This window comes from Lissotriton helveticus, chromosome 3_1 (genome assembly GCF_964261635.1).
Source record: "Lissotriton helveticus chromosome 3_1, aLisHel1.1, whole genome shotgun sequence".
NCBI classification, from domain to species: Eukaryota; Metazoa; Chordata; class Amphibia; order Caudata; family Salamandridae; genus Lissotriton; species Lissotriton helveticus.
Window position 1 is genome coordinate 272801890 of NC_136061.1, and position 23124 is coordinate 272825013.

The following is a 23124-nucleotide window of genomic DNA, read 5'->3' on the forward strand; positions in this document are numbered from 1 at the left end:
TGCTGAGGGACATTTAGGTTACAACGTCTCTATAATCCTAAACTTTGCAACATAATATACCAAGACAAACATAACTCATGGGTGGCCCAACAAGCACCTTTCTCTGCCGGTGGCCTCAATCTTTATTTAACTCCACTGTCAGGGAGTGAGGTAACATTACTTTCGCACCTTGGCTGCTGAAACTTCAGCAGACACCCGCGTAAGTAATTCGCACAATTCCATTTGGCTTAGGGATGGTAAAATGACAAAGGCAAGTCCCACGATTCACCAGTTAAGGTTTCTAGGCAACCATTTACCCACAACGAGTGAACTAATTTATAGACTTTTTGTGGTGTCTGAGTGTTGTGGTTACAAGGTAAGTTAAAGTAATTCCTGTATCCAAATTATTGAGTTGCGGGACTTATGAAATGACTGTTTCACTAAGGTTTAATCATAAATCATGATTTAATTTCATTTTAGAGACCAACTTTGGTTACTGTTTTTGGAGCAGCATTACAATTAGATAATTGATAATGATACAATAAAAAAATTGTGAACTGCTGAACAGGCTTTTAGACAGTATGCCACTAAACTTAGACTCCATGTAAATAAACCGTATTTGGCATAAAAACGCACCATTAAAACTGTTACTACTGGCACCCTGTATACTTGTTATAACCAGGGTCCAATGGAATTATGCAGCAGAGGCGGACCAAATTATGTAACTAGAAAAGACAAATTATGCAGCATATTTTGTGATCGTTTAACTTCATTAGTTTGTAATTTTCACACATTTTAACACTGTCTAGGCAAATGTGTCACCTTATTAGTACCAGTGTAACACCCAGATACAGCAATAAGCAATTGAAATGTGACCAGTCAACCTTTGCAAAAGGCATTGAACTGCGCTACAATATGTTTCTGTGAACTTTTTGAGCTAAACATGTTTTTTCATTAAAATCTGGAAATTATGCAGCGGATTATGTGGCACGGACACAGAATTGCATGTTTCCAGCAGCACAGATTAAAATATTTGGCAATTCACTGTTTCTACTTGCATGCCAGAAGTGACTAGCTGTGTGTCCATATGACAACCTGGGCTTCGTTTGTAACACTGAGGCAGATTCTACTCAAAGAGAGCGGTGTCATGAATTTCCTTAAAGTGCCCTAGCAGAGGTTAGCATACTGAGCCGTTGGGGATCCACCAAAAGTGCTATTCCTTGTAACACAGGTGGCTAGTCTCCCTATAACGAGGTCATGACACTACGGATGGTTGCTAGCAGCTAAATACAGTAGGGCGGTCTCTGCCTTTCTCTTTTAAATGGTGTCTCAGTGAGACGAATGTTTACCGGATCTCACTGATAAATACTTTCATTATGTGTATGGCAGTTAAGTATGCTCCTCCTTATGGAACATTTGAGATGGGCATACCGCCTGCGTTTAGTTAGCCCCTAAAGATGTAGGGTCCTCTGTAGTGTTAGTGGTCACAGTTACCCACCTCCCCTTGTTGCCCCTACATCTCCCCCCCCCCCCGGAGTAAAGACCACACATGGACAGTGGGTGCATCCAGGAAACAAGGTGAAGATGCACAGTTTGCACAGACAGATAGGTGCTACCTTCCTTCATCTTGTGCTTTACTACTAAATCGATTCTGTCAGAGTAATCCACGTTCAGGCAATGAGTTTTGCCGAAAGACAGCTGTCCTGGGGTTGTGACCCACTGAAAGTACAAACTGCTGTGAAGAATCCCCTACAAAGGTTTGAGGTCAACTACAAATTTCACCGGCTCGTGGTTTTGGACATACTGCTCCCAGATATAAACTGAATACTTCATCTTAAGCACTGATCACCTCCTACTAGCTTGGGCTCAGTACACCTGTGTTGAAGAAGTGGAAAGGCAAAGACTAAGAGCTGAAAAGAAAGTCTGCCTGTACCCTGCATTTGCGGAACTTCATCAGTAGCTAATGATTGTGTGAGGACCGTACGTATGCATGTGCTACATTTCTTCAGCCACTGATAACCTTATAAAGCCTGAGTGCCTTCCATTTGCACCTTCCATCGCCCCCTCGTCCTTCTTTCCTATTGGACAGTTGGCTCTATTGACCAGGTCCATCCGCCACACCACGCCATAGCTCGACATCCAAGGTGCCCTGAGTACAGCTTCTGGCAATCACACCTCCATGGCTCAGCCTAATGTGCTACCCCTGTAGCCAATGAAGGAGACATTTCACATAATGTTATGTTAAAATCTTTTATATAGCGCACAGCTGCCTCAGCGAAAAGGCGTCCCGGCGCTGATAGCAGTGAAATGAAAAGTAAGGGATTAGGCCGTGGGAAAGAGAAAGCTCTTGGCAGCCTTGCGGAAAGACGTCAAGCTATCCAGACAACGCATCTGCAAGGAATTCCACAATTTAGCTGCCAAGCAGCGAAAAGATCGCCAGCCAGCTCGAAGACGCTTCACTCGCGGGACCATAACTAGATGTTGCCCAGCTGATCGAACAGCTGGACAGAATCTCAGGGGAAGAACATTTTAAAAGTCAAGCACAAGGTTTTAAATTCAATCCATTTGATCAAAAGTAGCCAATGAAAGCGACGGATTGTTCCAAACTGTGTCACACGAACAGATTTAGCTCTGTGTCTGTAAACCTTGGGTCATGGTTGTATAATTAAATTGCAGTTTACTTAAAGAATAATTTGAGATACTCGACAGAAAGATGATGCCATAAAACTTAATAACGTTCAATGTTATTTTAAGTAAGGAAATATGCCCATGAAGAGACATCTTTTACATAAAGAATATCACTGCTTGGATATTATTTCTTGCAAGTGATTGGGGTGCAGCTTGATCTAGACATCCTAGCTCGCACCACCTTATTTATGTTCGCACATGTTACCCCTTGAACGTCCAAGACGAAATAGAGGATAGTTGGCAAATCAGTGATAACAAGGTAGTGTCTGGACCCTTGATGAACACAGGCCCCAGCAAAATGACGGAGATAAGAGCGTGATAGGGACGTCTCTTTTTGGATAAGGGTCACTAGTGAAAAAGAGCTGTATCCATTAAAAGTACTTATTAACTGCTCTCTTGCTTCCGTCTTCTCCTGTCCCCAGGGACATAGTCTAGTAATTCTTTCTACATGAGTTCTTGAGTCATTTTAGACCATTGAAAGACTGGGATAAAATAAAGTATGAAGCAAACCATTCCAGACCTACCTTTATGTTTCTTGCAGCAAGGAACAGAACAACTACAAAGGAAACAAAAACAAAATAATCAGAAAAGGAAAAATAGCGAACATTACAGGAGGACATTACTTGATACCAAATGGCTTGCAAGAAAATTAGCTAGCTTTAGTAACTGTCATACTACAGCACAAAACCCATCGGCATTTGAGTGGGTGTGATTATCTTCTACATTTGTAATCATGCCGTTTGTAGTCAATTCTTGAAAATATGTTGGTGCTAAACGTTTCCTGGGAAAGGACTGCCTCGTGGTCTGTGTTTTTACTACAAGATGGGTGCATAGAAAGCACCTCACTGCTCAGCAATTCCAATTCAAAAGAAAAGGATAATTTCTTATGTTTCAGAAAAGAAAGATTGGCAGCTCAAGTGGAGTGTACAGCTAGTCCAGTTTCTGCCAGGCATAAAAAGATTTTTCCAGTAGGTATATTAATTATAAAGTTACACATCAATATATTTTTCTACGAGGGAGATGCCTGGGTTCTGTGGATTTATGGCTGGAAAGATGATTTAGTCCCCATGATAACATTTCTACTAAACCCAGCCAAGGGTGATCTGAACAGGATTGGTTTTAAAAACATGCAAATAAAGAATTTGGGCACAACAGTACCCTTGTCGATTACATGCATTTCAAACAAGATGTTGAATAATTAGTGATTAATTCATTATAATCAATGGAGTGTGGTTGGGCGACAAGAGGTCACCGATATGTTATTCTGGTCTCAAGATATCTGCCACACTATTGTGAACCAATCTAGAAGAAAGACAATGTAGAGGTTAACTTACCAAAAAAAGCTGGCATAGCAGCTAAAGAAAGTAGGTGATGAGAAGTTTCCTTAAAATATGCTCGTACATCTTAAAAAGCATGCTTCAATCTAACCCCCTGCTTTTCAATCGTTATGTGTAGGCACTAGGTAGGTGAGGTCTTTAGAAAACAGGGTATCTCCTTAGTAAAATATGTGATTAGACCGATAAATTAATAGAGAAGGATAACTAGAGATAAAAAGAGAGATAGGTACATATAGACAGACAGCGATCAATATAGAGAAAAATGATATCTTCTAAATAGGAAGATATGCTTAATTAACATTAATGTAGGATATTTCGATTTTTTCTTTTCTCCCTGCAAAAACTTTTCAATTGGAGCATTTAAGTAATCATTACCTTTGGTGGAGAATGATAGAAGTATATTCTGAAGGATATGGTTAAATACACACTTTAGTGTTATTGCATCAGTGTAAATGCATTTCTTCTCAACGACGTAGATCAGCTTTAACTTTGTCCATCACACATTTTCAATTTAAAGACACTATTGTTTCCACATATCTAATATTGCTTGTACCCCTCAGTATAAGTCAGTTTCCTAGCTCCAATTTAATTTCCAATCTTTAAAATGAGTCTGGAAGCAGTTGCTACTATATCCTTTTAATCCATACAGAGGACTATACCGATTATTAAATGCCCTAGGGCGAGGGCCTTTAACGACTGGTATAACCCAAGGCAGAAGGGCTATAAGACTGTTAGAACATTCCACCCACTGAGGGGAGAATGTTCTATGTTAAAAAGGAAGAAACAGCGAGACAAACATTGGAATGTTGGAATAGAAGTCTTATAGGACCATAATGAACCCAGAGCCACTTCATTGTCTTCAATGGAGCTCTCAAAATTCCAATGTCCTAATATAGCCATATAGTCTGCTGCTGAGGGCTATACTAGTTGTTAAATGCCCTGAACCAGAGTTATAGGCTTGAGACGCAGTTGAGGTCTTATAACAAGGGAGAGGGATTTTAACAACTGGTATAGCCTAAATTAGAAGGCCTATGAGGCTATTAGAACATTCCAACCACTAAGGTAGAATTTACTAAATTAAAAAGGGAAAAACATGAATACCAAAATGAAAATGGTAGAGCTCCAGGCATAAACCAGCCATTATAAGCCTTCAGCGCTCCATTTTCTTCAACTGAGCTCTCAACAATCCAAAGTTCTAATAATTGTTCATAATTCTATTCTTCCCCTCTAACCCCCATTTATTTTCTGCCCCAAAATATTACCACATTTTCAAAGAGCCTGATATATATGTGGCAGGCTATACTGGCCATTAAAGGCCAGCTCTACCGTGGGCCCTAAATGGCCGGTATAGCCCAGCTACAGTGGGCTATAAAGCTATTAGAACATTCCACCCCATCAGGGCAGAATGTTCCAGTTAGTAAAACAATGGCCTCACGGAGCCCGAGGGGGTTGATATTCTCTCTGGTCTGAGAGGCCTTTGTTCACAACAATTGCTCGTAATGCTCTAAAGCATGGGTACTCACAAACTTTCTCTCGGGGGCCAAATTTACAGTGTGGTTTGTGTCAGAGGGCCGCACTGGTGGGGGCGGGGTCAGTGGGGGAGGGGGCGGGGCTAGAGCAACAACAAAAAAACTGAATATGAGGTTGAACACAGGTCTCTGCAGGGGACGGCTTTGTCCACTGAGCCACCAGACCCGGCATACACACATCTCTCTCTTTCTCTCTCTTTTTCTCTCCCTCTCTCTCCCTCCCTCTCTCAACCTCCCTCTCGCCCTATTTCTCCCTCTGTCTCACTCAGACTGTCTCACTCCCTCTCTCTCTCCCTGACTCCCTCTGTCTCACTCACTCTGACTGTCTCACTCCTCTCTCTTTCTCTGCCTCCCTCGCTCTCTCTCTTTCTCTGCCTCCCTCGCTCTCTCTCTGTCTGTCTCCCTCTCTCTCTGCATCTCTCTTCTTCCCTCTTCCTCTCTGTCTCCCTCTGTCTCCTCTCCCTCTCTGTCTCTCTCACTCTGTCTCCCTCCTCACTCTGTCTCCCTCCCCTCCCCCCTCTGCCTGTCACCCTCATCCCTCCCTCTGTCTCACTCAGACTGTCTCACTCCCTCTCTCTCCCTGACTCCCTCTCTCACTGTGACTGTCTCACTCCTCTCTCTTTCTGTCTCCCTCTCTCTCTCTGTCTCCCTCTCTCTCTGTCTGCATCTCTTCCCTTCCCTCTCCCACTCTGTCTCCCTCCTCACTCTGTCTCCCTCCTCACTCTGTCTCCCTCCCCTCCCTCCTTCCTCTGTCTGTCTACCTCCCTCTGTCTCCCTCTCTGTCTGTCTCCCTCCCTCTGTCTGTCTCCGTCTGGCTCCCTTTGTCTGTCTCCCTTTCTCTGTATCCCTTTCCCTCCCTCGATCTCCCTCTGTCTGCCTCCCTTTACCTCCCTCCTTTCTCTCCTTCCCTCTCCCGCTGTCTGCCTCCCTTTCCCTCCCTCCCTCTCCCTCCGTCTGCCTCCCTTTACCTCCCTCCCTCTCCCTGTTTGCCTCCCTTTCCCTCCCTCGTTCTCCCTCTGTTTACCTCCCTTTCCCTCCCTTCTTTATTCCTCTCCCTTGCTCTCCCTCTGTCTGCCTCCCTTTCCCTCCCTCGCTCTCCCTCTGTAGGCCTCCCTTTCCCTCCCTCCCTTGCTCTCCCTCCCTCTCTTTCCCTCCCTCTCCCGCTGTCTGCCTCCCTTTCCCTACCTCCCTCTACCTCCCTTTCCCTCCCTCCCTCTACCTCCCCCTCCCTTTCCCTCCCTCGCTCTCCCTCCCAGTCTCCCTCCCTCCCCCTCTGTCTGCCTCCCTTTCCCTCCCTCCCTCGCTCTCCCTCCCTTTCCCTCCCTCGCTCTCCCTTCCTTTCCCTCCCTCTCTCTCCCTCCCTTTCCTTTTCCCTCTCTCCCTCGCTCTCCCTCTGTCTGCCTCCCTTTCCCTCCCTCTGTAGGCCTCCCTTTCCCTCTTTCCCTCCCTCGCTCTCCCTCCCTCGCTCTCCCTCTGTCTGCCTCCCTTACCCTCCCCCCTCTACCTCCCTTTCCCTCCCTCTACCTCCCTTTCCCTCCCTCGCTCTCGCTCTCCCTCCCCCTCCCTTTCCCTCCCCCTCTGTCTGCCTCCCTTTCCCTCCCTCCCCCTCCGTCTGCCTCCCTCCTTTCCCTCCCTCGCTCTCCCTCTGTAGGCCTCCCTTTCCCTCCCTCCCATGCTCTCCCTCCCTCTTTCCCTCCCTCGCTCTCCCTCCCTCGCTCTCCCTCTGTCTGCCTCCCTTACCCTCCCCCCTCTACCTCCCTTTCCCTCCCTCTACCTCCCTTTCTTTCCCTCTCTCGCTCTCCCTCCCCCTCCCTTTCCCTCCCTCGCTCTCCCTCTGTCTGCCTCCCTTTCCCTCCCTCCCCCTCCGTGCCTCCCTCCTTTCCCTCCCTCTCACTCTGTCTGCCTCCCTTTCCCTCCCTCCCCCTCCGTCTGCCTCCCTCCTTTCCCTCCCTAGCTCTCCCTCCTGCCTCCCTTTCCCTCCCTCCGCCTCTTTCCCTCCCTCTCTTATTATTATTATTTAGGTTTTTATAGAGCGCGTAGTCACCCTCGAGTATCCCAGCGCTGAAACCTCAGACTCCTAGAGGGGGGGCACAGGGAAGCTTCGAAGAAAAATCAGGGAAAAAGGAGGGTTTTGACGGACTTCCTAAATCGTAGGAGGTTTGGTTCAGCTCTGAGGTTCGAGGGGAGAGCGTTCCATTTACTGGCCGTGTTTACCGAAAATCTGCGGCCGCCAATGCGGGTTTTCTTCACCCTAGGGACAACGATAAGGTTTCCCTGTTCAGACCGGAGCGCTCTCGGCGGTCTGTATGGAGTGATCCACGTGCTCAGAATGGGGGGACCCGCATTGTGCAGGGCCTTATGTGCCAGGCAGAGGGCCTTGAAGGCGACTCTTTCCCTCACGGGGAGCCAGTGAAGTTTTCTCAGGGCAGGTTTGGCCGATGTTCTTGCTGGGGTGTTTGTGAGCAGGCGGGCTGCTGCATTTTGGGTTTTTTGTAGTATTTGCAAGGTGGCTTCCGGCGCCCCGAGGTAAATAGCGTTGCTATAATCCAGCCTTGCTAGTACTAAGCCTTGAATTAGCAGGAGGCGGGACTGGAATGGTAGAAGGGGGAGCACCTTTCTGCATGATCTAAGGAGCCCATAGCAGATGCCGGCTGTTTTCCTAGCCTGTGTCCTGAAAGTGAGATCTGTCTCTAGCCACACTCCCAGACTCTTAACCTCTGTCTTAGGGGAGGGGGGGTCACCCATACAGGCGGGCCAGATGTTAGGGGGGAGACTCGAAGTTTTGTGACCGAGGAGCAGGATCTCTGTTTTTGACCCGTTAAGTTTTAGGTCAGAGTCGCCCATCCATTGATGGACGGTGGAGAGGCAGTCTCGCAGGTTGGAGGGCTTTAGCTTGGGGTGAGAGAGGGTCACCACCAGCTGAGTGTCGTCAGCGTAGCTGACGATCGTGACTCCGAATGGGGCGACCAGCTCCTCCAGTGGGGCCATATACACGTTGAAAAGCGTGGGGCTCAGTGAGGAGCCCTGGGGCACTCCACACCGGAGGGGGATTGAGGGAGAGCGGCTTTCTCCTTCCCAAACTTGGAAGGAGCGTCGGGAGAGAAAGGATGTGAGCCATCTCAGCGCACTGTCTTGTACGCCAGTGTTCTCTAGGCGCTGGGCTAGGACCTGGTGGCTGACAGTGTCGAATGCCGTGCTAAGGTCCAGGAGGACCACTGCCACTGATCCCCCTGTATCCATGATTTCCCTTGCTTTTTCTACGGCCGCCAGAAGGGCGGTGTCTGTGCCCTGACCTGGTTTGAAACCTGTTTGGGAGTTTTTTAGGAGATGGTTTGTCTCTAAGAAGTGGGACAGCTTTTTATTTGCGAGCTTCTCCGCGACCTTACCTATCCAGGGGAGGAGCGAGATGGGTCGATAGTTGGATAAGTCTGCGGGGTCTAGCGACGGCTTCTTCAGAAGACCTTTAACAACGGCCTCCTTCCAGCTTTGTGGGACTTCTCCTTGGGCAAACGAGGTGTTAATGAGGGCCGTGAGTCTAGCTGTAATGGTCCGAGCGATGTTTTTAGTGAACCGTACGGGAACTGAGTCGCTGGGGGCCCCACTTTTCGTGGCTGCTAAAGTAGTTGCCACTTCTTCTTCTGTGACTGGTCCGAATGAAGCTAAACAGGGGGATTCGGGTTTGTCCGTGGGGTTTCCTGACGTGAGGGCACAATCCTTGGCTATTCCAGGGGTGGCCTGATTGGTGGCAGGTAGGGAGGAAGGGATTTTCTTAATTTTATTGTCAAAGAAGTTAGCCAGGTTGACGCATTTCTCCTCGGCTGCTTTGGGGTCCAAGGGTATCTGCGGGGGGGCTGGGACATGGAGAAGCTCTTTAAGAATGGAAAAAGTCTCTTTGGCAGAGCACGAGGAATTCTGTATTCTTTCCTCAAAGAAGGAGCTTTTTGCGCTGTGGAGGGCTTGTTTGTAAGCCTTCATGGCTGTTTGATAAACGTTTTTGTCCTTCGCTGATTTGTTTTTTCTCCATGTTCGCTCCGTCTTTTTGCACTCCTTCCTAAGAATGTTCAGGGGCGGAGTGTACCAAGGAGCATGGTTGATCCTTTTTACATGCTTAAGAGAGCATGTTAATGGAATGAGGCTGTCTAGGGGGTTGGTGAGCCAGCTGTTAAATTCTCTATCAGCGGTGTTCGGGTCAGTTGAGAGGGGGCCGTCGGAATCCCTAAGCTTCACTTCCCATTTTTCTGGACTGTCTCTCTGCCTCTTTCCCTCCCTCCCTCGCTCTCCCTCCCTTTCCCTCCCTCTCCCTCTGTCTGCCTCCTTTTCCCTCCCTCGCTCTCCCTCCCGTTCCCTCCCTCCCTCTCCCTCCCTCGCTCTCCCTCTGTCTGCCTCCCTTTCCCTCCCTTCCTCTCCCTCCCCCTCCCTTTCCCTCCCTCTCCCTGCCTCCGTTTCCCTCCCTCGCTCTCCCTCCCTCTCCCTCCCTCGCTCTCCCTCTGTCTGCCTCCCTTTCCCTCCCTCCCTCGCTCTCCCTCCCTCTCCCTCCCTCCCTCTCCCTCTGTCTCCCTCCTTCTACCTCCTTCTGTCACCCTCTTCATCTCACCCTGCCTGTGTGTGCCCAGGCTGAGACAGCTTCCGGGCACACACACACAGCCGCACCCAAGCACTTCACATGTCTTTAAAATACCATTTGTATGTTAATGAGGCTTTTGTATTTCACCTCTCAGCACCCCTGCAGCTCCACTCTGACTATCACTGAAAAGCCCGGGCCCCCACAGAGCAGCAGAGTCTCGGCGCGCAGTGTTTGCAGACACTCTATAATTTATTTATTTATTTAACCTACTTTCATTACCTCTCCCTTCGCACAAAATTACAGTTTTGTTATTGTTAGTCAGTTTGAGGCCATACAACATGGGAAATTAAAAATGATAAAACACAACAGGAGATTTCAATGCTGCATATGCCATAACTGTTCTGCTTGCAAGGATGTTCAGAGGGAATTATGCACTGCTGCCTCTTGTCACTGTTCCATGAATGTGAGGGACGCTTGCACTCCAGCACACATTGTATGTGTTCAGTGTGAGTGGAGCTTGCGCTGCTGCAGTCTAGGAAGTACCTGATCTGCATGCAGGAAGCTTGGACTTTAGCTGTCCTGTTTGTGTAGGAAACTTTCTTAGCTTCTGCCCTTGCAGTACAAGCTATTTGGGAAGAACAAATACTGTTGCTGCCTTATCCTTGCCTATGTGATGCGAATTATGCCCTGCAAGGGAAGCGTGCACTGGTGTTACCTATATGTGTATGAGGGAACATTGCTCTAGCTCGGTGTTTGTTAGGAAGCATGCACTGCTAACTGCTATTTTGTATATTGGCTGTATGTTTGATAATGCCTGTGAAGACTCCGTCACTGCACACCTCAAAAAATAAAATTGTCAATGCTTGTCTTTAACTAAACAAAACGTCAAGTTTTAACAAAGATACCAGTGCACATCCCTTCTTGTTGCTATTATCCAATTGGCATCCAGCCACGACAATTCAATATTTTCACTCTCCTTGTCGTCCTAAAATAAACATGCACAATGTTCGTTAATGTTCAATGTCCATTTATTATTGATTTCTTTCTTTTGCCACACCGTCACAGCCGACGCGCGTTTCGCCCTCCGCGGGCTTTTTCAAGGCCAGAATGTAATGTGGTGAGTAGAATTTATTCACAAGAGTCAATAAGTCGTAGAGCCTGTTGAACATTAGTCCTTTAAGCCTTTAGCTTTGTGCACCATAAAGTTGTCAGTACAAAGTATGTGTGGATAGTCCATTCATGTGTCAATACACGAGTTACTGAGCGCTATCTGGAGCCTTGATAAGTTCCATCACCATAGCGCATTACTTTGGCGTTCGTAAGGAGTCCTTCTTTCACGTTCGCCTTCCCAGACTCGCTTCTGGGAAGGCGAACGTGAAAGAAGGACTCCTTACGAACGCTCTATTTCAACATCTGCCGCTCCTAATCAGCAACAATGGTGGCTGCACCGTCTACATTTTTTTTGTGTCTATCCAGTTGGTTCCTTTGTGGGAGCTACACAACTATGCGCCTTTCCATTCAGTGGTCTGGAGTGCAGGTTTGCACGTATGTCGCAGTTTATGCAGATTCCTAACATACCGCGGTTTTGCACCAGCACTGAAGCTGATTTATGTTCTGCATCTCTTCCCCACCAAAGCATTGTCCAGTCCCAGTGCGCTCTTCGAGGACTCGTCGTGTCACTGGTTCTAGGAGCAGCTCGTGTGAGCACCAGTGTTGTTTACAGGCGCACAGGCTGTTCATATTACTTATCGTCCCTGAGATATTTATTACCTATCTCGACTCTAGGGCAGTCACAAATTCTGACACTGCTTCCTACCATGGACCTTTTCTGGCCACATAAGAACCATTGTTTTTCTAAAACATTAGTCTACCCCAGGTTCACTTATTGGAGCCCCCTTGTTTTCCTTACTACATTGTTCTCACACGGCACGCCGCACTCCATTTCAACAACTTACAATGGGTTTTTTAAGCAAATCGACACGCCGCTCCTAATCAGCAACAATGGCGGCCGCGCTTTTTCTTTTTTTCTAGCCAACTCGCACATCATTCTTCGTTCTGTCCACCGCCGCAAATAAAAAAAAATAAACAAGAACCACTAGCATTTACAATGCCTATATGTTCAATAAATGCAAGACTAATTGCATTACAAATGTTTGGGTTTTTTTTGCCGTTCCCTCCTCCCACCCGCTCTCCTGTTCACCACCCCCACTCGATTGGCAAAGCCAATTGCTTGTCCATAGGCGAGACCTATTGGCTTTGCCAATGTTTGTTCTGTTTAGCAGTCCAGGAACATAAACAAGGTAAGGCTTGGACAACTGTAGGGTGCTCCAAATGCGTGACCCTGAGCATAAACAACGGTGTACAAGATGAAAATTCTCGGACCACCCCATGCAGCATGTAATCAAGACAGCACCCATTATGCAACTGTGATGGTGTGTTCGCAACACAGGGAAGCACTGCTGGGCAACACCAAGCAGGAAGCTCAACCCCAAAACAGCACATTAAAGGCAAATTGTTTACTTGCAAAAGTGGTGTACCTTACAGTAAAACTAATTTGTCTGTGCAATGCACTAATGAGCCCAATCCCAAACATCAGACACTTCCTCATCCAAATATGGGGGCTCGGTTCAGCACAATATACACCTTTCTTCAATAATAGAGACCTCTTTTACCACTGAAGAAATCTCTCCTTGCCCACCCCACCTCCCAAAATCCCTAAGTCAAACAGCAAGTTCAAGTTCAAAATTTGTATAGCACACTACTCACCCAGAGGGTCTCAAGGCGCTTGTGGGAGGGGGGGACTTTACTTATCATCGAATATCCAAGTTTTGAGTTGCTTTCTGAAGGAGAGGTGGTTCTGTGTAAGGCGGAGGTGGGTGGGGAGAGAATTCCAGGTTTTGGCCGCTGAGAAGGATCTTCCTCCCATGGTGGATCTATGGATGCGTGGAATTGTGGCGAGGGCTTGATTGGACGATCTTAGTTGGCGAGTGGGGGTGTAAAAGGACAGGCGCGTGTTGAGGCATTCGGGTCCTAGGTCGTAGAGGGCTTTGTGTGCGTGGGTGAGGAGTCGGAACGTTATCCTCTTGTTGACGGGGAGCCAGTGGAGGTCTTTCAGGTGACCCGAAATGTGAGCTTGGCGGGGGATGTCTAGTATGAGTCTGGCTGAGGCGTTTTGGATGCGTTGGAGTTTTTTCTGTAGTTTGGCTGTGGTTCCGGCGTAAAGGGTGTTTCCGTAATCCAGTCGGCTTGTGACCAGAGTGTGGGTGACCGTTTTTCTTGTTTCGGTGGGGATCCAGCGGAATATTTTTTGGAGCATGCGTAGGATGTTGAAGCATGATGATGAGACGGCGTTGACTTGTCTGGTCATCGAGAGGGAGGAGTCCAGGATGAAGCCCAGGTTACGTGCGTGGTCCGTTGGTATGGGTGCTGTTCCCAGGGCCGGTGGCCACCATGAGTCGTCCCAAGCGGATGGGGAAGAGCCTAAGATTAGGACTTCCGTTTTGTCCGAATTCAGTTTTAACCGGCTGTTCTTCATCCATTCGGCTACATCTTTCATTCCTTCGTGTAAGTTGGTTTTGACGGTGTATGGGTCTTTGGTGAGGGAGAGGATCAGCTGGGTGTCGTCTGCGTAGGAGATGATGTTGAGGTTGTGTTGGCGCGTGATGGATGCGAGGGGTCTCATGTATACGTTGAAGAGGGTGGGGCTGAGTGATGATCCTTGTGGTACGCCGCAGATGACTTTGGTGGGCTCCGATCTGAAAGGGGGAGGCGGACTCTCTGGGTTCTTCCGGCGAGGAACGAGATGATCCAGTCCAGTGCTTTTCCTTGTACTCAGATGTTGCTGAGGCGTTGTATGAGGGTGCTATGACAGACTGTGTCGAAGGCTGCGGAGAGGTCAAGTAGGATGAGGGCAACTGTTTCTCCATTGTCCAGTAGTGTTCGAATGTCGTCTGTTGCTGCAATCAGGGCGGTTTCGGTGATGTGTTTGGCTCGGAAGCCGGACTGTGAGGGGTCGAGGGAGTTGTTGTTGTTGGATTCGAGGAAGGCGGCGAGCTGACTGTTGACGGCTTTCTCAATAACTTTGGCAGGGAATGGGAGGAGCGAGATGGGGCGGTAGTTCTTAAGTTCAGTGGGGTCTGCTGTGGGTTTCTTCAGGAGGACGCTGAGTTCGGCATGTTTCCAGCTTTCCGGGAAGGTAGCGGAGTTGAGGGAGCAGTTGATGGCGTCTCGGAGATGGGGTGCGATGATGGAGTCTGCTTTGTTGAAAATGTGGTGTGGACAAGGGTCGGTTGGCGATCCTGAGTGGATGGAGTTCATCAGGCGGATGGTGTCTTCAGTGGTGATCGGGTTCCAGGCGCAAAGGTTGTTAGAGGGGGGTATAGGTTTGGGAGGCGGTGGAGTGGACTGGTCTCCGGACTGGTTTTCAAAGCTGTTATGTATGTCGGCGATTTTGTTGTGGAAGAACGAGGCTAGGGAGTCGCAGAGGTCTTGGGATGGAGTGATGTCGTTGGTGCCGGCGGTGGGGTTGGTAAATTCTTTGACGATGTTGAATAGTTCCTTGCTGTTGTGGGCGTTATTGTCAAGTCGATCCTTGAATGCTGATTTCTTGGTGGATCGGATCAGTTGGTGGTGTTTGCGGGTGGCGTTCTTGAAGGTGGTCAGGTTTTCAGTGGTTGGGTTTTTTCTCCAGGCTTTCTCGAGGGTGCGACAGAACTTCTTGGATTTCTTAAGGTAATCGTTGAACATGGGGTCTTTTTTGCTATTTTGTTTGAGTTGATGGTTTTTCAAGGGTGCTAGTTCGTCTGCGCTGTGGTTGATCCATTGTGTGAGGTTGGTGGCTGCTTGGTTTGGGTCCGATGATTTGGCGGGAGGGTTTTGGTGGAGCGATGTGAGGAGTTGGTCGGTGGTAATTTTGTTCCAGTTTCTTCGAGGGATTGGGTGTGGGAGGTTGTGGGTCGTGGTCTTTTTGTAGTTGAAGTGAACGCAGCTGTGGTCCGTCCAGTGGAGAGCTGTGGTGTGGTGGAAGGAGATGTGCTTGCTAGAGGTGAAGATTGGGTCGAGCCACCCCAGTTCAGACATGGCTATATGCAAATCAGTCTGACCCTGTGCCTTATGGGAACAGTCCAGCCCGAACTGCCAAGCCATGTCTTCCCTGGACCGGAAACAAGCATCCTGGGACCGGTTTCGGATTCATAATCCTCATCAGCCAGGCTATCTTGAATCCAGTGGCCAAGTGAACAAGGGACTCACGTCTGAGCATACCCTGCCACACTTAGGGCGAACAAAGCGATACAAAAGGGGATGATGGACGGAGCGTTTGAACAAATCAAACACTCACCCCCAGTCAACTGATCTGGGTTTAATCCATCACCATTCTTTAGTTCACTCAGCCACCCCAGTTCAGACATGGCTATATGCAAATCAGTCTGACCCTGTGCCTTATGGGAACAGTCCAGCCCGAACTGCCAAGCCATGTCTTCCCTGGACCGGAAACAAGCATCCTGGGACCGGTTTCGGATTCATAATCCTCATCAGCCAGGCTATCTTGAATCCAGTGGCCAAGTGAACAAGGGACTTACGTCTGAGCATACCCTGCCACACTTAGGGCGAACAAAGCGATACAAAAGGGGATGATGGACGGAGCGTTTGAACAAATCAAACACTCACCCCCAGTCAACTGATCTGGGTTTAATCCATCACCATTCTTTAGTTCACTCAGCCACCCCAGTTCAGACATGGCTATATGCAAATCAGTCTGACCCTGTGCCTTATGGGAACAGTCCAGCCCGAACTGCCAAGCCATGTCTTCCCTGGACCGGAAACAAGCATCCTGGGACCGGTTTTGGATTCATAATCCTCATCAGCCAGGCTATCTTGAATCCAGTGGCCAAGTGAACAAGGGACTCACGTCTAAGCATACCCTGCCACACTTAGGGCGAACAAAGCGATACAAAAGGGGATGATGGACGGAGCGTTTGAACAAATCAAACACTCACCCCCAGTCAACTGATCTGGGTTGAATCCATCACCATTCTTTAGTTCACTCAGCCACCCCAGTTCAGACATGGCTATATGCAAATCAGTCTGACCCTGTGCCTTATGGGAACAGTCCAGCCCGAACTGCCAAGCCATGTCTTCCCTGGACCGGAAACAAGCATCCTGGGACCGGTTTCGGATTCATAATCCTCATCAGCCAGGCTATCTTGAATCCAGTGGCCAAGTGAACAAGGGACTCACGTCTGAGCATACCCTGCCACACTTAGGGCGAACAAAGCGATACAAAAGGGGGTGATGGACGGAGCGTTTGAACAAATCAAACACTCACCCCCAGTCAACTGATCTGGGTTTAATCCATCACCATTCTTTAGTTCACTCAGCCACCCCAGTTCAGACATGGCTATATGCAAATCAGTCTGACCCTGTGCCTTATGGGAACAGTCCAGCCCGAACTGCCAAGCCATGTCTTCCCTGGACCGGAAACAAGCATCCTGGGACACGGTGATGCTGCACATCTTCAGCATTGGTGACTTTTCCTGGTCCCTTGCAGAACCTCAACAGTGTCCTCCCCAACCTACAACACGTTTATTACTCAGACTAGAAATCTGGCTCACCTCTTTACTGTAATTGCAGCTCATTATGATCTACAGATGCGGTCACCTCTTGTTAGCAGTGCTTTTCTACTTTAGATGTTGAAAACTATTTTGGGAGTAGAATGGTCTGCTCGTAAGCTGTCCGAAAGTCACCTTAGTTTCTTTGACAGCTGCAAAACTGTCATCAATTGGACTCACTGTTTACCTCACGGCACTGGTAAATTGTGTACTACTACCTTGTTTTCTCGTATTTTGTTTGTTTATAATGGGTCATACAGATGTGTAACTGTCTCTAGTTTTTAAAGTCATTTAGTTCTTTTTTAATCCAGTATTATAAGGAAACCTCTGTTAAAAATAAAACACAACACATCAGGAAACTTAAAGTCTAACTTGTGTTTAAAACACTACAGCAAGCAGTATATCAAATAATCAAAAGACAATTATCATTTCAACTGACCAGAGCTATAGCTAGGAAAAGGTCAGTTGGAGCATAATGCAAACATTTCAGACAATTTATTTAGGTTTCTCTCAATAAATGGAACTCTATGAACCTAATCACTTGTCAGAAATGTGTTACTTTCAGCAAAAACGTATCTAATGAGAAGGTGGCAGGATCTTCGCCCCGTAGATCAAAACATCTTTGAGGAGGAGATATCATTCATGAATACAACACCGAGTTCATTGTTCTCCCAAAAAACTGCTTGCCAGGACTGAAAAAAAGGTTATGCTGTGCAAAAATATAGCCTTGTATAACAAACCAATAAGAAACAACATTCATATTTGTTTATAAAATATATTGCTGTATTCCTTGTCATACATGTACAGGGGTGTGGAATTTAATAAAATATCTACTTGTCCATGTGGCAAGTTGCTGCATAAATCTACTTGTCCTGTAACAAAACCCACTTGTTTCTTTTTGCCATGTAATGCGACGACAAATTATGACAACAATCTTGTTATATAAGAGCTCTGATATAGCCTCTCTGATTATGCCAGGGCTCATACCATAGTAGGGTTTGAATACTAGCAATTCCCTTATTGTGCCACGATTTCCTAGATTTACATATTGTGGCTGAAGGTGGTGGTAAGCAATAGTCCCATGGCTAGAATGCCCTTTTGAGTCTATGCAAACCTACTAACTTGCATGTTTTAAGGGTTTCGCCACCTCTTCTCTAATCTTTTCTCATACTGAGAACATTTCAAAATTTACTCCTGATAATGGCAGACCTAAAACTTCTTCTGGGCTGGGGAAAATGTGGTTGGAGGGGAAGTGAACTTGCAAACACAACAGATTTTTGCATGAGCAAATCTACACATCTGCTCATGCTTAGATGCTGTTGACAAATATTTTGTAAGGAGTACTATTTCTTAGCCTACTTCTGTAAATTCTTGTAAATTCATGTAAGCCGTGAATATGCACTTAATGCAAGGACATATACCATGGGTGCACTTTTGAGACTTCCATTAATATTTGGGCCCCTAATTAGGTTTGTTAACCATGATCTTTGGTGTTTATTAAAATTCAGTAAAATTCAGTCACTCGGTCTGTGGCTGGCTTCACTGTGAGGGACAGTATTCTGCGCTTTCAGAAAAAGCATATTGGCACACAAAGCAGTTTTGTTCAGTGCCAGGAACTACTGTGGTAGTATGTGATTTTTGAGACCAAAAACAAGTTTTGCTTTTGCCAAGGTTTGTTATAATGGTGAGGGCCCAGCAGCTCCCACACCAGTAAGGTTTTACAAAAACCATGCCAAAACAAGACCCATATTGACAAAACCAAAAGGCTGACCACCAATTTCAGGTCTACTGGCTTCGTCAATGCTTGTTTGTTTTTATGCTTTCCATAATTTTATCGAAACTTTTTACACTGATTTTCCATTATGAATATTTTTGCGAAATGCTAGCATACATCAACATATTTTACTAAATTAAGCTGCTAAGAAATGGTACCTAAAATTTTACAGTAATTTTGCAAAATGTTTTTTTTCTATTTGCCTTTTTTGGGAACCTTTTATTTTGAAAGCAAAGAATCATTAATCTTGCTTTCAAGCTTCTACAAATATTTACATCTAAACAGAGAGCATTCTGGGAACATTATACATTGCCTTATATTGCTAAACTTTAAAAACGTGTGAACACATTTTTTATACTGGAACACTGTCAGTAGTGCAGTCCTAGCTTACAACATTTACTTAGAGCGCTCACCCTAATAATAAAGGCTTTGCATTAATGAACAATAAATACAAGTTTGAACAGCATTAGCACATGGACAGAAATATTACCTTAACTGCAGACAATGCCGTTCCCTGGTCCATAATGTGGTACTGTCAACTAGCAGCCAAAGGGTTTGTGTTGTAGGGGGTTAAGCCTACCTGTCCACACATGAAAACTTGTTGCCCTTCACCCCAAACAATATGTCCTGGGAGTCTGGCTATGGGAATTCCATATCCCTTCACGTATAAAACAATACTGTAATGTACAGGAATACATGATTATATTTTCACACCACACACCAGTAATGAAAACTGGAATCAAGCGGTTGATATGCAATGCAGCTTTTTGCAACCTATATTCTTCAAAGTGGACATTTCGAAAAAAAAATTGCTTTTAAAATCCTTTTTTCTGCACCAAGGGAAGAATCATCTAAAGCCTTCTGTTATGAATGCAAAACTCTTCAATGTTTCAAGTGTTTGCATGAGTGAACAAATAGATATGCAACAATAAATAACCTATTTTTTATGATACTCCTCAAATAGGTATGTTTATATTTTATGTTTTACAGTGTCCGACAAATCTGTGGAGGCCTGCAATGGAGATATTTGCTTAGAGCACTTTTAGTTCATGACGTTTTTTCCAAATTTAGAACGCAAGTACAATACTGCTAGTGAGGTAGTTGGGATACATAGCTTTTCAAGCAGGGAAAAGGCTCAATGCATATAATAAGTGTTTCTTCTGCTACAGCATCTTTTGTGTGTAGCACATGAGCTCTAAGGAGGTGCAGACCTGACAACCTAGAACACAATTTTACTGTTAATAACTGCTGGTAGAATTTACAGAGACATTAGAGGGAGTGAATTTTAGTGCCTTTAACTGGCGCAGCAGAAGGTCCTACCCTTCACAAGAACCCAGCATTCCACATCTTGGGGAGGTTCCAAACCTGTGCAGGAAATATACAGTGTCTCCCCACAGTTGGAGTTGGAAACTCACTCTTTGAAAGGGTTATGTTTACTGTGTGATATTGGTTCTTCACTGGATAACCATGTGACGAGTGTGGGTATCTTATAACCAGGGCCCCTGGAATTATGTGATTCTGCAGTTGCAGCGCTTTCCACTTAACTATAAATGTGCCGCATTATCCATCATCTGTTACATAATCTGCAGATTGTAAACAAAAAATATTTCTAGCTCTAATGGTTCAAAAGTTACTAAAGATGCAGCGACATGTTGCCGTGCCGTAGCAGGCCATTTGGAAAGCTGGACTGGTCACCTTTCCGTTGCTTATTGCTATATTTGGGGGTTAAACTGGTACTAATGTGGTTCAAGCAATGCCTAGACAATAGCACCACGTCTAAAAATATTGAAATAATAAAGTAATACTACAAAATGTGCAGCATTATGCTACACATTTTGCCTTTTCTTGCCACATAATTTACTCAACTGTTGGGCCCCTCATGCCGCATAATTCCAGCGGCCCTGCTTATGACAAACCATAGTACTGTGAGAGTTGGAGCTATAAAGCTTTGGGGTTAAGATTATCCGATGGCTCCATCTTATCATCATGTGAACATCTTATCATCGATATTGTTTTCCAGGCCTGAGATTTCAATTAAGCACCTAATGCATTCTGAGATTTGCTGTTATCGTTCATTCAGCTGAACTAATATTACTAACACAAATGAAAACAAAGATTTTCCTGGTACCCATTAACTATCAAGCCCTGAAATAAATGTAATAGTTAGAAAGCTCTCTTGGAATGCCCATTAATCTTAGTTTTCAGTGCAAAAAAAATGGCTTTCAGGCAAAGTTTTGGAAATATATTTGCACCAGTTAATTACCACATTTTGCGGTCCTCCAAATAACCTCTTACGCCAAGTGTTCAGATTTGCACACTACGAGTGCAACATATGTCCTACCTCCTAGAAGCTGATTAAGCACACATTGTGGAAATGTTTCAATGGTTGACAGGTCTGATGTAGGTTAAGAAACAAGAAAGAACACAGGTATGAAATGGCTCAGTACCCTGGCTTTATTGATCTGTTAAATGACTGGGACTCCAAGTCATTTAACAGATCAATAAAACCAGTCAGGGAGCATCGAAGAGCAGACTACATTGATAAGGAAATAGGAGCACATGGGATACCTGGAGCTCCCAGGTATCCCATGTGCACAAAGGTGTAGCTCATACAGTCGAGGAGTTTACAGTTGCCACCTGGGACTTTATAATGGAATAAACGGGACATGTCCAAGACTGCGAAAAAATTTTTAAAAAAACACAACACGGCAAGTTTTAGAAATCCGTTTGTTGAAGATGCCTGGGAAGGAATTAAGCTATCTCGGACGACTGCCGGTGCAAACTTTACATATTTAAACAGCTTTACTACTGTTCTGTACCCGCACGTTTGCCCGCCCCTCACACCCTTTCGGCTGCGTTCAGCAATCCCCATGTACTCTTCTCAACTGTGACTGTGCCCACTTCCAATGTGACAGTGCCCACTTCTCCCTGGCATCCCCAAGCTTTCGTGATGCGTTTAGAAACCCCATAGTACTCACTATCGTAGACGGCACCCAGGGCACCGATACTTGGGGGCTTGTTCCGCGCATACGCAGCATCCCTTCGGTGAGTGTGTAGCCATGCTCAGTTAATCTCCGAAAGACTGCAAGCTCAAACGCCAAGAACCACCACAACAAGCCGCGTGCGAATCACCCGATCGGGAGGCAGGAGACCCACCCACAGGCATTTTCAATCACCAGCCTATCCAGGGCTCTCCCCCAATCACAATTGGTAAATGGCCAATTCCCTTTCTCCTACGACAGGCAGAACCAATCAATAACATATTTTTAACTCCCATCCAATCAGGCTGCGCCAGTCAAGACAGCATTAATCAAGAGCCTACCGCATACAAAATCGGTCATCAACAAGCGGGGCGTGTTGATAGATTTTTAAAGCCAAAAACCGGGACATTTAAAGAAAATAGAAGAATGACAATAATTTTACTTCACCTGAGTACACAGAATGACAGTGCTCCTCAGCAGAGAATCACAGATGAGGCAGCATAAACATAAATCGAATGCAATTTTTAAAGTCAGTACCATGTCTGTTAATTAAATTGCTTTTCTTTATAACAGCTGATAACTAACTAAACGATGATGATTTGCCTAATATAAAAAGGCACCTCCCACCTTTTTCAGTCAACCCTCGTTAAAAACGGAGACATGAGCTAAATTTACCAAAATCTGCTGGGACAGCTGGCGAAAACTGGGACTTTCCCGGCAAATCCAGGATGTCTGGGCCACCTGACCTAAGGGGACACAACTGGAGGCAAACGCTTTAGTATACGGCCCGCTCTTCAACCAGAGAAAGTAGCACGGCCTCTTGTCAGTTTACAAATGTTTTTATTGGAAACCTGAGGCCCCATACTATTATTTGAATCTTATACACCCATAGCTGCCAAGATTTCAGATTGCTTATGTGTGACATTTTCATAATTTCAGTGCAATTGTGAGTGACTTTTAACGACTATGGGTCACACTTTCAAGTGAGCAAACTCAAGCAATGAAGACGAGGCAAACATGTAAATATCAGAAAGTACACCCTTTGGAGCAACCAGAAACTCTTAGAAGACCAAGTTTTAAGGCAGCTTTTGTGTAACATTTCCAAACTTGGTGTGCCTATGTGTGACATTTACATATATGTGACACTTTGAGAGGTACAGTGTCAAGAGCAGGTAAAAAGATATGCCTAATAAATCTTTCTCCCATTTGGTTTACAAAGTACATTTTGTGACTTTCTAAAGTGGTTATGTAAGGTATAAACTTGACGGAGCTCAGATGGAGCACTCATTCAAGCAGCCCTAAACACAATTTAAAGTGCTTTCTATTTATATTTGCTGTTCAGAGTATGCACAGATAAGTGCTGAAAACAGAGCTTTAGGTGACTGCTTTTTTTTGTACCACGTGGGACATTAAATTAATTAGCTGGCAACCCTAATCATAAAACTGGAATTTTGTTGCAAGATCAGCCCAGTATTTATTTCCTCCACCCTTGATCCCTGGTTAATGCCATAATTGCAATAGCAATAGTTTAACATATCTGAAAACCTGTGCTGCCTTCAATAGCGTGCTGAGTTACTACAAGTGTCTGGGAATGTACCCTGCATTCAGACAACTTGCTCCACATTCTCGCCCTTCACTTTCATGCTCACCCTGCACTCAAAGCG

General features: G+C 45.9%; 1 protein-coding gene across 1 annotated transcript in view; it reads right to left on the reverse strand.

Moving 5' to 3' along the window:
* ZNHIT3 (zinc finger HIT-type containing 3) overlaps positions 1–21679 on the reverse strand; it is a 37316-nt gene extending 15637 nt beyond the window's left edge. Inside the window, exons 1-2 of the mRNA XM_078679800.1 lie at positions 21458–21679; positions 3192–3223 (exon numbers count right to left, since the gene is read on the reverse strand). Of these exons, the coding sequence (XP_078535926.1) occupies positions 3192–3223; positions 21458–21540 (115 nt within the window). The 5' untranslated portion in view covers positions 21541–21679. The remainder of the gene's footprint in view (positions 1–3191; positions 3224–21457) is intronic.
* Positions 21680–23124: the final 1445 nt, after the last annotated feature.